At 45.4% G+C, this 14,649-nt stretch overlaps 1 protein-coding gene across 2 annotated transcripts in view; it reads right to left on the minus strand.

Annotated features, from left to right (window-relative positions):
• Window positions 1-14,649, minus strand: part of LOC130605975 (arylacetamide deacetylase-like) — a 47,190-nt gene that overhangs the window by 3,127 nt on the left and 29,414 nt on the right. Inside the window, exons 1-3 of one of the 2 annotated variants that reach the window (XM_057421869.1) lie at window positions 10,718-10,878; window positions 574-796; window positions 259-328 (exon numbers count right to left, since the gene is read on the minus strand). In XM_057421869.1, the coding sequence (XP_057277852.1) occupies window positions 259-328; window positions 574-796; window positions 10,718-10,855 (431 nt within the window). In that variant the 5' untranslated portion in view covers window positions 10,856-10,878. Of the gene's footprint in view, window positions 1-258; window positions 329-573; window positions 797-10,717; window positions 10,879-14,649 lie in introns of those variants that run through there. The other variant, XM_057421870.1, reaches the window with a different exon arrangement.

A 14,649-nucleotide genomic window follows, 5' to 3' on the forward strand; every position in this document is an offset into this window, starting at 1 on the left:
GTTGGTGAATGTTTATTTTCTGTGCCCAGAGAAATGGGAACTACCTATCTCAAATATTTTCTTACCCATCCAGCTTCACAAAGCGATATCCAAAATAACCACCAACCACAATTCACCCACTGCAAACTTGACAGCTTTTGTTTACAAACACTTAAAGCTAGCAAGAAAGGACATGATCAAAAAAAGGTATTAAAAAATTAATTGAAATAGATTAATTTATTCCGAACCCTCAACCCATCTAGAACAAGAATCTCTTACTTGACTGATACCACGACAGCATTTAACATGTCTGAAGTCCGCCTTGTCAGACGATCGTAGGGTTTCATGCCTGAGATAAAATGAGTCCCTTAGAATATACTCCAGCCCATTTGAGAACAGACACATATACAGCAGCATATTCCTCTTTGCAGAAGCTTTCAGGTGATTTTCCAAAATCTCCACCTGTTTTTGACTGGTGAAACACCAGTTCCCTGACCCACTCTGTGGCAGCTCCCATGAAACAAAAGGCAACATTTAACATGGGCTGCTGAGATCTTACATATGGACCGTTGGTACTGGCAAAGAAGAGCTTACCTGCCTGTCCTACACACCATCCGCCACCATGGAAGTAAACCACTGCCCTCCTCAGCCCATCAGATGCCTTTCTGGGCAAGTACAGACGGACAGTAATGTTGTTGAACTCTGTGTCTGTCACAGTGACATTTTCATCAGACATGGGCATGACATATTCGGCAGTTGTGATCAGTATCAAAACTTCCATATAGTTCTTCAGACCCAGATACTCAGCCACCTCAGCCTAAAGCCCAAGACAAAGGAAAACAGTAAGTTAATAACAGCCTTAGTACTCTCACAGATTAGATGTCTCAGAGATTAAAGCCATTTGATACTCTGCACAAGCCTGTAAAGTTGCTGTACAAGTCGCTAAGCCAAATGCTGCTGACCTGGGGGAGCCACTGTCCCATGCTGTCATACCATCCAGCCTGAGCAGTTCAGCTCCCCTGTCTCCCATCACTTCTATGTGAAGCTCAGCAGCGGTGGCTGGAAGGCAGCCCAGGTACACCATCACTTCTCATTGCTAAGACAATGACTGGCAGCACAAGCTTAAAGGATAACAAGGACGCAACAGGGGATGTGGAAGAAAGCAGAATCAGCTGAAACCTCTCAATTACCCAGCACAAGGGTCTGCTCAATGAGTTGGACCTCTTCATCTTTCCAGACAGTGAACACAAAGCCAAATAATGGCTGCTCCCATGATTGACTCCTGAAGCAAAAGCATCCAGTACTTTCAGGATGTCAAGGGCACTGGTGGCACAAACACAAGGATATAGCGATTTGACTTCAAGCTGCACAATAATTTTTAGTGATCAGTTCCATCCTAGTAGCAAAAGAGCATCATTTAGGGATGAGTACCCTTTCATTATTACAAGAATGATGAACTTTGAGATGTTAAAAAGTCAGAAGTCTATTTTTGCCATTTTACTGTGATCCAGCTCTTTCATTTCTTTAGCTTACATGTAAAAATTCCATTACTTATGCACCTCTGTATTTCTCTATCCAATGAAGAGGTACTCCTACTGAATAGCAAAACAAGAGTCATGTTTATTGCTCATTCCACGTCATCGGCAGATAAGACAAAATACATGTACCACTATGCTTTCTGAAGCTGTTACCTGCTCCCATCATCCTTGAGGAGGATTAAGCTTTGTCGGGGTCATGCAGTCCTTCCATTACATTGGTTTAATATTTCACAATAAAAGCTGAGAAAAACTCTGCCACTGATGCTCTGATTCCCAGCAGCCCTCTGCCAGGGAGACAGTTCCCTGATGAATGAATAGGCAGAAGGACAGCTCTGGTGTGGCATCACTGCTGTCAACCACTCTGGCTCCAGCCTGACTCCAACAAAGGACGATCCCAGTGATTCCCTCACCTGGAGAGACTCACCGGGCCAGGAGCAGCATCCACCAGGAGAGGAAATAGTGAAGACACTAGCCAGGATCTCTGTCTGCCTGACAGGTGCTTTAGTCTGGAGGTCTTACACACCCATGGGGTTAGCTTTTTACAAAGATTCATTTTCACAGAAACGTTGGGCAGTTGCAGAGCAGCACTGGAGCCCCAGCCCTGTGCAGTCCCTCAAGGGAAGGGAGCAGAGGGTCCTTGAGTGTCCTGGGCATCATCAGCACCCCAGGCAGAGCTATGCAGAGGACAGGGAAAACTTTCCCAATGGACTGCACAGAAATTCCTCAACAGAAGAAAAGCAATGTGGTTCAGGGAGTTCAGAACCCTGACAGCTTTTAATGCTGTTAAAGCAGTTTCCATTGAAATTCACATTTAAAAAAATATATTATGAAATTCTATGGTTCTAAATGAAATTACAGTTATTCTAAAATGCTAAATAAAATTAAAACAAAACAAAACAAACCCCCTAGCAAATAAACCTACAACTGAAATGCAAGCTCCAAAGAGTAATATTTATCAACTTCAGCTCTCTGGCATCATACCAACTTAGACAGATTGAATTTCAGAATCTCTTTCCATCAATGGCTATTTTAAATCATGAACATAAAACTTCTTAAAATGTGTGGCTTCCATTACACTGATTTTTTGGTACACAAGAGCAAACCCAGGTGAAAACATTTACAACTGCATTTGCTACAGACTGTGCAAGAAATGCAGATCCAAATGACTCCCTCCAAAACCAGCAGCTCCCCAAAGGAGGCATCATATTTCCTTACAGCTGCCTTCAGGGAACTGTGATGAGTAAACATGTGACCAGTGGTTGCTTATACATACATATCTCTGCCTATGCCCCCTCCTTTTTACCTCTTACATTGGATTAAACTGTGTTTAAACAAACTTAGTTCTCACGTTGCTTTTAAGATGTTTGAAATGTATTTTAGAACCATCAAACATCTGTAATAGACAACAAAAAGACAAAAAAAAATAATTTCACAATGACTGGAGGAAAAACAAAGTCATTATTTACTATCCTGAGAAAGGTGGCATGAATACCTCTTTAAACAAAAAATTACCCAGCATAGAGATTGACTATGATCTCAGCCACATGAAATGCCAGCAACATAAGGAACTCCTTCCACGTGCACCCTCCTTAAAGTACAGCACCTTGCACTTCACATTGCTGAGCTTCATGAGGTTTGCATTGCCCCACCTCTAAAGCATGTTGAGGTCCTTCTGGACCCCATCCCTTCCCTCCAGCGCATCAAACAAACCACACAGCTTGGTGTCATCGGCAAACATGCTGAGGGCGCACTCAATCCCACTGTCCATGTCACCAACAAAGATGTTGAACAAGACCGGTCCCAACACCGATCCCTGAGGGACGCCACTCATTACTGGTCTCCAGCTGTACATTGAGCCATCGACCACAACTCTCTATGTGCTGCCATCCAGCCAATTCTTTGTCCACCAAGTGGTTCATCCATCAGATTGATGCCTCTTCAGTTTAGAGACCAGGATGTCATGTCAAACAGTGTTAAATGCTTTGCACAAGTAGAGGTAGATGACATCAGCTGCTTTGCCCCTATCCATCAGTTCTATAGCCCTGTCATAGAAGGCCACCAGATTGATCAGGCATGGTTTGCCTTTGGTGAAGCCATGTTGGCTGTCACCAGCCACCTCGTTGTTTTTCATGTGCCCTCCCATGGTTTCCAGGAGAATCTGCTCCTTGATCGTGCCTGGCACAGAGGTGAGACTGACTGGTCTGTAGTTTCTGTGAGTGTGGTGAGGCATTGGAACAGGTTGCCCAAAGAAGTGTTAAATGCTCCATCCCTGGCAGTGTTCAAGGCCAAGCTGGACGGAGTCTTGGGCAACATGGTCTAGTGTGAGGAGTCCCTGCTCATGGCAGAGGGGCTGGAACTAGGTGATCTTAAGGTCCTTTCCAACCCTAACTCTTCTATGATTCTATGATTCCTGGGTCTTCCATTTTCCCCTTCTTGAAAATGAGTGTTATAGATACCTTTTCCAATTGTTGGGAACTTCACCCGACTGCCATATTTTTCAAATATGATGGACAGTGGCTTAGAAACTTCATTCGCCAGCTTCCTCAGGACCCATGTGTGGATTTCATCAGGTCCCATGGACTTGTGCACATCAAGTTCTTAAGATGATCTTAAACCTGATCCTCTCCTATGGTCTAAGGTCTTCATTCTCCCAGTCCCTTCATCTGCCTTCCAAAACTTGAGCGGTGTGGTTGGAGCACTTGCCAGGGAAGACTGAGTCAAAGAAGCCATTGAGAACCTCAGCCTTCTCCAAATTCAGGGTAGCCACTTCTCTTTTTTCTCTCCAGAGAGGCCCCACATTATTCCTAGTCTGTCTTTTGTTAGTGACATACCTACAGAAGCCCTTCCTTTTATTCTTGACATCCCTGGCCAGATTCAATTCTAACTGAGCCTTAGCTTTCTTGACCTGGTCCCTAGCTTCCCAGGCAACATCCCTGTATTCTTCCCAGGCTGCCTGTCCTCACTTCCACCTTCTATAAGCTTCTTTTTTCCTTCTGAGCTTTCCCAGCAGCTCCTTATCCATCCAAGAAGGCCTCCTGGACTTCTTGCCCCATTTCTTTCTTGTCAGATGCAATGCTCCTGAGCTTGTAGCAGGTGATCCTTGAATATCAATCAACAGTCTTGGGCCCCCCTGCCCTCTAGGGCTGTTTCCCATGGAATCTTACAAAGCAGGTTCCTGAAGAGGCCAAATTCTGCTCTCCTGAAGTCCAGAGCAGGGAGCTTGCTGCGCGCCCTTCTCACTGCTATGAGGATCGTGAACTCCACCATCTCATGATCACTACAACCAGGCTGCCCTGGAGCGTCACATTCCCCACCAGCTCCTCCCTGTCAGTGAGCACAAGGTCAAGCATGACACCTCTCCTTGTTGGCTCCTCTATTACTTGCAAGAGGAGGTTGTCTTCCACAAAATCAAGGAACCTCTGGGATTGCTTGTGCCGGGCCAGATATCGGGGTGGTTGAAGTCCCCCATGAGGAAAGGGGCTGTGAGCATGAGGCTACTCCTACCTGTCTTAGAGGGCTTCATCCACACAGTCATCCTGATCGGGTGGCCTGTAGTAGACCCTCCCAGTAATGCCCCCCATTGCAGTTTTCCCTCTGACCTTAACCCACAAGCTCTCAGTTGGCTCATCACCTGTCCCCAGGCAAAATTTCATACTCTCCAGCCTATCATTGACATAAAGAGCTACACCCCCTCCCTGTCTGCGTGGCCAGTCTTTCCTAAAGAGCCTAGTTGGTTTGGGGTTTAGATGAAAGAAAGGTAGGAAGAATACAACTTCAGATAGGTCGAAAGTCATTTGCTAATTCACTTGCTGAAAGAGAGTTAAGAACTTAGATTTCTAGTTTGTTTACAGCAAAATTGGAAGAAATTTCACACTAACTTGCACATATCTTTTCAGTTTAATGTGCTCAGCTCTTGCACATATTCTAGTTAAACACTCAAAAAATTAAGAGCTGACAGTGATAACACAAGAGCACTTATCTAATTTCAGGCCACTGTGCAATTCTTTGGACAGGCATAAACAACACTAAGTGCGCTGGTATAACTTTGATCAGAAGATCACCAATTAACAACAGGCCTCAGTCTCCATAGCTTAGTCTCTAGGTTGGAGCCCCGCAGCCGCAGGGACCGCACTGGCATCGCGCCACAGAGAACTACCAATGGCCACCAGTGGCCTCTTCACAACAGCCCCCAGCAACAGGGGACATAACCTAGCTTTCCTCACAAGTCTCCTAACTGCTATATCACACAGCAAGAGAAATGATGAAATAATAAAAGCAAGCTCTTACATGTTATCCGAAGGTGAAAACCAGATGAAACTCGAAGCAGGCTTGAGTTTAATAAGAAATGAAATAGCTCAGCCTAGTGCAGATCCCATAGGAAGTTTAGCTTCCTATAAGAGATGCTCTATTCTTTCTGAGAAGAATGTAAAAAAAATACAGAAACCCCCACACTTTAAATGATAACCTCATGAAAGGTATAACATCTGGCATTCAAGGTTCAATGTTGTAAATCATATAATCTAACCCTGCTTGCTTTACGGTTTTGTAATGATTTTTTTTTATGTTTAAATCAACTATTGAATCACCTTCTATGTATAATCTACTTTTTCAGAAGCTAGAAGGAAAGAGAATACAGCTAAGATCTTCCTGACAATACTTGATAGTGATTGCCACCACATTTAAGAGTCACTTCTCTGCAGTCTTGGACCAAGCAATGCCAGGAGCTCAGCCAAACACTGTGGTTTGGAATCAGGATGAAGGCAAATGGGCAGCAACTGGCACACTGCACATAAGGAAAATATGGGATCCTGTAATAAGTTCAATGAAGACAAACACATACACATGCCAAAACTGTATAGTTTTATACACAGTGATTACACAGTTTACATAAATATTTCTCAGCTGTTGTATTTTCCCTGAGGATTAGCACCTTGGAAGAATAAATATATAGGTCAAAGTGAGTCCTGCTATAATTCCAGTGAGCTTGTTGATACTCCCCTGCATCAGGAGTAATTTCCTCAGCTTCAAGACTGAGGCTTCCCAGTACTCGCAGGGTTTAAATTTTACATTGTGGAAAAACACTGGCCTGTGGTTTCAAGGCCATTACCATATAAAACCAAAAGGAAATCATACCCTCATCTGAAAGTCTCATTGGCTCTCATCTGAGAGGTAAGAGGAAAAAGGCAACCATTTGGGGGTTTTGGTGTTCCTTGTGCTTTGGAAAACATTTTCTACCATCCCTTTCTCCATCTTCCATAAGGGGAGTATGGCAGCAAGGACAACAACCCCAAAATTTATGTGTGCTTTGGCAGACAAAAAGCCTGGCACCACATTTAGGAGCTTATTTATCTGAAGGGGTGGTAGTTCAGATGGAGATGCCCCTCCAGGTGAAGGTTTCCATCAGCCAAACACAAACACAGGCAGCTTGTGAGCAGGGCTGTGAAGGGCTCAAATCCAGATTTCATGGCTCCCAAGGAGCCAGGCCACGGACAGGGGAAACTCTGGGGTGATTTCACAAGAACTGCAGCCAGGGAAACACTCAGCTAGGAATCACAGAATAGTTAGGGTTGGAAAGGACCTTCAGATCATCAAATTCCAACCCCCCCTGCCATGAGCAGGGACACCTCACACTAAACCATGGCACCCAAGGCTTCGTCCAACCTGGCCTTGAACACCACCAAGGATGGGGCATTCACAGCCTCCCTGGGCAACCCATTCCAGTGCCTCACCACCCTTACAGTAAACAACTTCTTCCTTATATCCAATCTAAACTGCCTCTCTTCAAGTTTTAACCCGTTACCCCTTGTCCTAACACTATGTCCCTAATGAAGAGTCCCTCTCCAGCACCCCTATAGGCCCCCATCAGATACTGGAAGGCTGCTATGAGGTCTCCACGCAGCCTTCTCTTCTCCAGGCTCAACAGCCCCAACTTCCTCAGCCTGTCCTCATGCGGGAGGTGCTCCAGTCCCCTGATCATCCTCGTGGCCCTTCTCTGGACTTGTTCCAACAGTTCCTTGTCCTTTTTATGTTGAGGACACCAGAACTGCACACAATACTCCAGGCGAGGTCTCACGAGAGCAGAGTAGAGGGGCAGGATCACCTCCTTCGACCTGCTGGTCACGCTCCTTTTGATGCAGCCCAGGATACAGTTGGCTTTCTGGGCTGCAAGCACACACTGAAGCCGGCTCATGTTCAGTTTCTTATAGACCAGCACCCCCAAGTCTTTCTCCGCAGGGCTGCTCTGAATCTCTTCTCTGCCCAACCTGTAGCTGTGCCTGGGATTGCTCCAACCCAGGTGTAGGACCTTGCACTTGGCATGGTTAAACTTCATGAGGTTGGCATCAGCCCACCTCACAAGCGTGTCGAGGTCCCTCTGGATGGCATTCCTTCCCTCCAGCATACCAACCGAACCACACAGCTTGGTGTCATCAGCAAACTTGCTGAGGGCACACTCAATCCCACTGTCCATGTCAGTGACAAAGATGTTGAACAAGATGAGTCCCAACACTGATCCCTGAGGGACACCACTCGTTACTGTTTTCCAACAGGAAGAAATATGTTGTATTGCATTTTATACTTTCTTCGTGTATTTTCTCTTAGTCTTTGTGCATGCGGTACTTCCAGAAAATACATGAAGGATTTTGTGCTTAAGCACCACAGACACTGTCTGATTTATTCTTAGAAGCTATTCCCCAGCTACACATCACATAGATGTGGGACATCATAATCAATACGATAATGGAGATGTTCCCAGCCTCCCTTCTGCAGTGGGATGGGTACAAACAGACTTGCCAGCACTCTGCAGGCTGGGCGCACCAGTGGAACCAAGCATAGCTGCAACCCTCCATAGGGTAACCCAGGGCAGGATCAAGCCACCAGCTTCCAACCAGCCTCTGGAGTCCCTCAGCACTCATGGCCATGCCTGGCAGAGACCTGGAGAACAGCCTGGGACTGGCACAGGTTTTATTCAAGCCAACTCATATGTTTCTCCAGGTCAGGAAACCTGAAACCGGAGAAAATCTTGCACAATGTGGCTCAGAAGCTGGAGGGCTCCCCGGGACCTATTAAAGCAAAGACAACAGGGCATAGATTTGCCATTTCATGGCTTTCTCAGTATGTCCTTTTGGGAGGTTGGAGACCAACCTCTTGCTGAGCTGTGTTTGGGGGTGGCAGCATTGTTTCTCTTTTTTCAAAACAACATCAGGGAGTCGGAAAGACTAAAACAGAGTCCCCTCCACAAATTTAGACCTACTATTAAGTGATTATAAATTGTTGCCTATAATCAGATGATCATTCAGAATGTACTTAGGATGTTCTAGAGATGCCTCAAATCTAATTTGCACTCATGCAGCTCCAGAGAGGCCATCTTCGTCAGAGCCCCTTAGGATTACAGTTTTGCATGTGGTTGGAGCACAGTTACAAAACACGCTGGCCCTGCAACACCGCTGCTGAAAATGGACTGAGGCTTAACACGCAGCCAGCATAGCAGACATGAAAGACACCAACTCCATATTGAAATGAAAACACTGAAACACTGAAACTCCAACACTGAAAGAAAACACTTCTGTTTGCTGAGCACTGCTGTGCTGCAGGTCAGACTGAGCAAGCAGACACAGGGGACATGAGTTATCTGTGCACATATCCTCTTTGCAGACTGCCTATGAAAGGACACTGAAGATGGGAAGAAGCAAGATCTGCATCAAGAGTGCAGACTACAGTTTCTTTCTTATCACTTTTTCATCTCCCACCACTCAGACCTCAAAACACAAGATCAAAACAAATGAGAAAGCAGCAGAGTCCATGGGTAAACGCATACAAAAATCATCTCCGCTTCCCCAAAAGCACTGCTCCCTTCTGCTGGTTGTGAAGACCTGAGAAAAGGCCTCCACTGCAAACAAAGGCTGTCTGACACAGGGATGGCTTTGTAGATCAGCACTGGCTTTTAGTTACTGTCCAGAAGTGTGATGTTCAGCATATTCTGCATCCACCAGAAAAATCGTGGACTTCTGAAAAAACCCACATTTTAACTGAAACAACAGAAAAGGCAAAATCCCAAATTCTTGCACTTTAGAGCAAACAGCCTGGGTGTCTCTGCCTGCAGCAGCCAAGTCTTGCAGCAGCATGCCTGAAGCAAAACTAGAAACCTCTCCCCTGGCTCCTTAGAACTTCCTATCAATGCATTTCATAGTGGAGAATGAAGCAGTCTCAAAGTGTTTGCAGTCACCTAGAAAGATATCTGCAACACTCGCTCCTTCTCCTCCCCACAAACCTTCATCTTTGACCTTTATTTTCAGACCTTGGTTACACTGCTGCAGCTACCACTGTGCACTACGTACAGGCTGGACTCAAAACGTCTCCTAGTTTGATGTACTTGAGGTGGAAACTACAGCAGTGTTAGTTGTGCATGGCATGCAGCCTCACAAATTGCTTACAAATGTTTGAAATGGCTGTAACGTGACAGTAAATGAAGCAGAAGCTAGGGATGTAGCATATATAAAAATAACATGGAAAGACATAAAGATCCTGTTGTTGGTAAATATTGCAATTTAACTACAAATAGGGTAAAATAGCACTGCTTTTCCAGAATGTGATGTATGGTTCTATGCTGCTTATGGCTAGATATCATTTTTGGTAAGCAAGATCACAGTGGTATTTATATATACATACATATAAGATCTGTATCTCAACTTCTACATGCTCTAGCATTAGCACCACTATAACTAACTTTGTGTAGTTTTTAGGGTCATTCTGTCAATGGATTTTTATGAAACCACAAAAATCAGTAGCATTTAAGTGCTCTAGTTTTCACTTCTGACATGCAATACAATATTTCTGCAGAAACTCAATGTACAGGCTCTGAGGAACAGGAAAATTCAAGGACCAGTGCTACAGCTGCAGAGGTTCATAAAGCAAAATAGACTTGCTTGCATTTGTCTATCTGTAATCACATTACATATCACATTTCCAGTTACTCCAAATATCCTTTTTTTTTTGACATTGCACAGTAAATCTTTTCTAAGTTTCTTTATAGTCATACCCACAGTATGTTTAATGCTTAGTACTACTGTACTTCACTGAGTGTATTACCATACATATATATATATATGTATGACACATACTACCATATCTCTATTAGTCAGAGGGACCAGGAATGCCCCCTGCTCCATAGACCTCTCCCTCTAGCTCAGCACCAAGCTCACCAGGTGTTCAAGAGTCCTGAGGGTAGCCGAGATGAACATCACTTTCCAGGGCTCCTCAAAGTCCTCTGGCATGGGACTGTAGAAGTAGTAAGCAAGGATGACAGAGGCAAGGAAGAGGCACAGCAGCTTGGATCCCATGTCTACAGGCACAGATCCTCCCAGACCAATGTAAGCGGCGAGGAGAAGCAGACAGGCCAACCCAATATGGGTGATAAGCAACTTCTACTTTATTTGTGACGCAGTTCACACATATATAGGAGTGGTATTCAGCCACTCCTTCTTGGCATAACAGTATTGGTTAGCCCCCACAGCTTCCTCCACATTCTCCTCCCAGGTCCGGTCTCCGGCCACCTGTGGGGGCCACCCCCTGCCTTGCTTGCACAGTCCTCCAGAACTCTATGGTCCTGCTCTTAGAGTCATTCTGCAACAGACCAACTGGACTAAGAGCTCTTACTGACTCTTAAGAGCTACAAGCCAGCACACACGCATAGGGCAAAGTTAATCCCGTGCTTTATTTGGGTCCCAGCCAGGAGGTGATTTCTCATCAGATCACACAGGGCAGAGGTTATTCTACCATGCAGCTCCAGAGAAAACATGTATTTTCTAGCAAGGCATTCAGCAACTTGGAGCTGCCCCGGCACTGAATCCCGGATTAAATATCAAGGAACCTCCATCCCCTTTACCCCATTTCATGCATTTGGCAACAACAGCCAGCAGGAAGTCTCAGGAGGAAAGCAGCAGTTGAAAAGATAAGGAACATGGTCAGCAAACCAAGGGCTGCAAGAACGTAACATTCAACTGCAAAAAGATATATTGAATATTCAGGAGCTGTTAGCTGCCACTTCTTACTGCAGCTGCACAAACGCAGCCCAGCTTACAGCAGCACCCAACAGGATCAGACCACAGCAGCACATAAGCCAGTCTCATTCCTTAGGCAGTAACAGGCACCTTCTGCTTTAGCAGAGTACACCCTTCATCTTGTACTAACACACCGATCCAGTTGTGCAATAATAGGTTTGGCAGGAAAAATAAAAGCAGGGCAGGGCTTGTGTAAAACAAGAAAAATCAGGTTTAATTGTCATTATTCTCAGGATTAAGATTTGTATACATCTCCCATTTCTGCATAGGGTGGACTCCCAAATGGATAATAATAATTCCACTAAGGACACACTACGAGCACAGGCATACACAGAGAGTGAAGGGTAAAAAGAAGAGCTGCAGCACCAGGATCCCTGCTTTAGAAATGAACTGAAAAATTAAAAAGGTCAATTAAAATTTGTCTTACTTCTTTTGCTGAAGTTTTACCAACTGCAAAGAAGCACCACCCTCTCTCACACTGAGGCAGCCCTTGGGGATGAAGCAAGAGAAGGATCAGAAGACAAAGATGAACTGTGTGTCACCTGCCCAAATGCAGAGAGGGAGTGGGCCTTAGTCAGCCTTTAGTTTTCTTTATTGGAGTTCCGGGCACCTCCAAAATATCAAAGTGTTTTAAAAATCCTGCTCAGCCCAGGCTGGGCCACCCTGCTCTCTCTCATCACTCCTTCTGTGGCACAACAGTCAGTCATAGTCCAATGTTCTTGACGCCACTCCAACAAAAACAAGAGACAACACACCCGTGTGGTCACTTTGTCCATCCCAGAGGCCAGTGCAAGGTGCTGGGGACAGGGGAAGAACCCAAGGAAGCAAGGGTGCCACGGCTTCATGCCCCAGATCCAAGCAGTAGCAAGACTGCTGCTGCATTCCCAGCAGGCACACACATGGTAATGTGTGTGCACAGAAGGCTGGACAGGCAGATCAGCAAACCCCATCTTCTCTTTTCTACAGCTCAGATCACTTGGTGGTCTCTTCTAGCCTCAACCATCCTGTGATACAGTGTAATAAAAAACAGTCACACAGTATGCCCTCCTTCCTATTTTATTCATTTTCATATATTCCAAGCTAAAAAAAGGAAAGAAAAAAAATTAATGTACATTTAAGAGGACTAAAGCCAGAGTTAAAACAACAATGGAAAGAAATATGTGGTCTTGTAACTTCATCTGTTCGTAACAGCGATGTATTTTCACCAGCTTCCACTTGTATTACATGTGTACATACTGCACTCCTGCAGAGTTACTGTGAAAGAATCGTCCAAGTCAGACAAGTTGTGCTTAAGCAGACCCCTAGGAAACTGCTTGTTTTAGGAAAACACACTGGGAAATAAGATTTCAGAGCAGAAAGCATTTGCAAGGCTGTCTAGCAAGAAAAAAAAGTATTGTCTTGCCTAAATGGGAAATAATTGAGTATAATCTGGTTGTGATTCAGCCCTTTATAATAATAACATAATCAAAAATATAAGACCTAAACAAATGATTGGCCAAAGCTGCAGTACAATCCTCTTATCCACATTTAAGGCTGCTGTTGTCAGTAGGGTCTATTTCTAGAGAAAAAGAAAATGAGCAATTGGGGTAAAATTATTATCTGACTTATTGCAAAATAATTCTTTTTCCTTGTCAGTTACTGCAGGTTCAGTAGCTGAAGTGGGGTCCCTAGGCTCGGGGTTAGTGTACAGCACTAAGGCTGTACAGAAGTGCCTTATGTTACATTGGAAAGATAACTCTCAATTGGGAGATTTTGGACGGAAATGCAAAAGCTTATTACATTTATGTATCAACTGTTCCATTTGTTTCATGTCTATGACTTTAATTCTCTGCTGCTTCTGGAATAACACACTTCCCCGCAGCTTTAAAACACAGGCACTTTCTTCTGCCAGCTGTGGTGCCACTCCTGCCAGTCACCCGTATGTACCAGTGGGGACACTTCCCACCTCCCTCACAACATCGCTGCCTTAAATTTTAACTACAGTTGTTTTGTGTGGTTGTAATTTGTATATCATTTTCATGAACTACATAGAGCTCTCCCAGACTGATTGTCTAAACGGCCATCATGCTGAGCCTGACTGGGACACATTTAGCAGATAATAGCTGAGGACTCCTGGATCACAGAGGACAGTTGCCTGTGTGTGTCCTGGCCCAGGGACACTAACAGGAACTGGTGGCCCCAGTCAGCCTCCCTGAGGACCCCTCCCACCCTTGCCCACTGTGCATGGCCCCTACTGACTCATACAACTGAGTGCAGCCCTTCCCCTTCAAATCATGGGGGTCCTGCACTACCCGTGCACTACCTCGCATGCTAGGCACATCACCAGTGCAGTGCTGGCTTGACTGAGGGGGACTTCTGGTGGTGTCAGCACCCCCAGAATGCCAGGGTGGCCCCGCTGTTAAGAGAGATGCTAATTTGATCTGGTGATGACTGTTGAGTTTTTATACATCCATGCTGAGAAGGTCACGTCTTCACTGGGGTATGGAGTAACAGCTTACTAAAATAGCAGCCAGGGCCTGGAAGAGGCACATAGGCTCCATGCCTGAGCAGGCTCAACATGCTCCAGTTACCCACCTGGGTGGCAGGAGTCCAGGCATGTCACTGCCCCATGCTTGCCAGAGCAGGCATGTCAGGCTGGGGATAGTCAGCCATGGGCACCCAATCCACCCAGGCAGGGCTCCAAGGGCTAAAGGATGGAGATACAGGTCTTGAAGGGGGATGAGGGGAAAAAATAGCTAACACCCCAGGGACAGGTGGCAGCAGGCAGGCAGCCTGGCAGGGCAGAAACTTGTCCCAAGTTTCAGTGGGAGGAGGGCAGGTGTCCCAAGCACCTCTGCCAGCACTGCTGGTGCTTGCTGCTGCAGCTGTTGTACAGGCATGAAAGGAAAAGCACAAACACGCTAGTTAGTTGTGCTACGCAAAGTGGTTTTCTCATTCCTGTACAGTTTTTTAGGAAGTAAACTGAAAATCCACCTGGAGGCAGCACAGCACTGCAGAAGTTGATTTTTCCACCAAGTAACGGCACTTATGGGCATCCAACACCCAGTGACAAATACCCATTATGTAAGTCCTTC

This window comes from Pezoporus wallicus, unplaced genomic scaffold (assembly GCF_028554395.1).
Source record: "Pezoporus wallicus isolate ANWC-B61680 ecotype Strahan unplaced genomic scaffold, APGP_CSIRO_Pwel_v1 scaffold_7402, whole genome shotgun sequence".
Lineage (NCBI taxonomy): Eukaryota > Metazoa > Chordata > Aves > Psittaciformes > Psittacidae > Pezoporus > Pezoporus wallicus.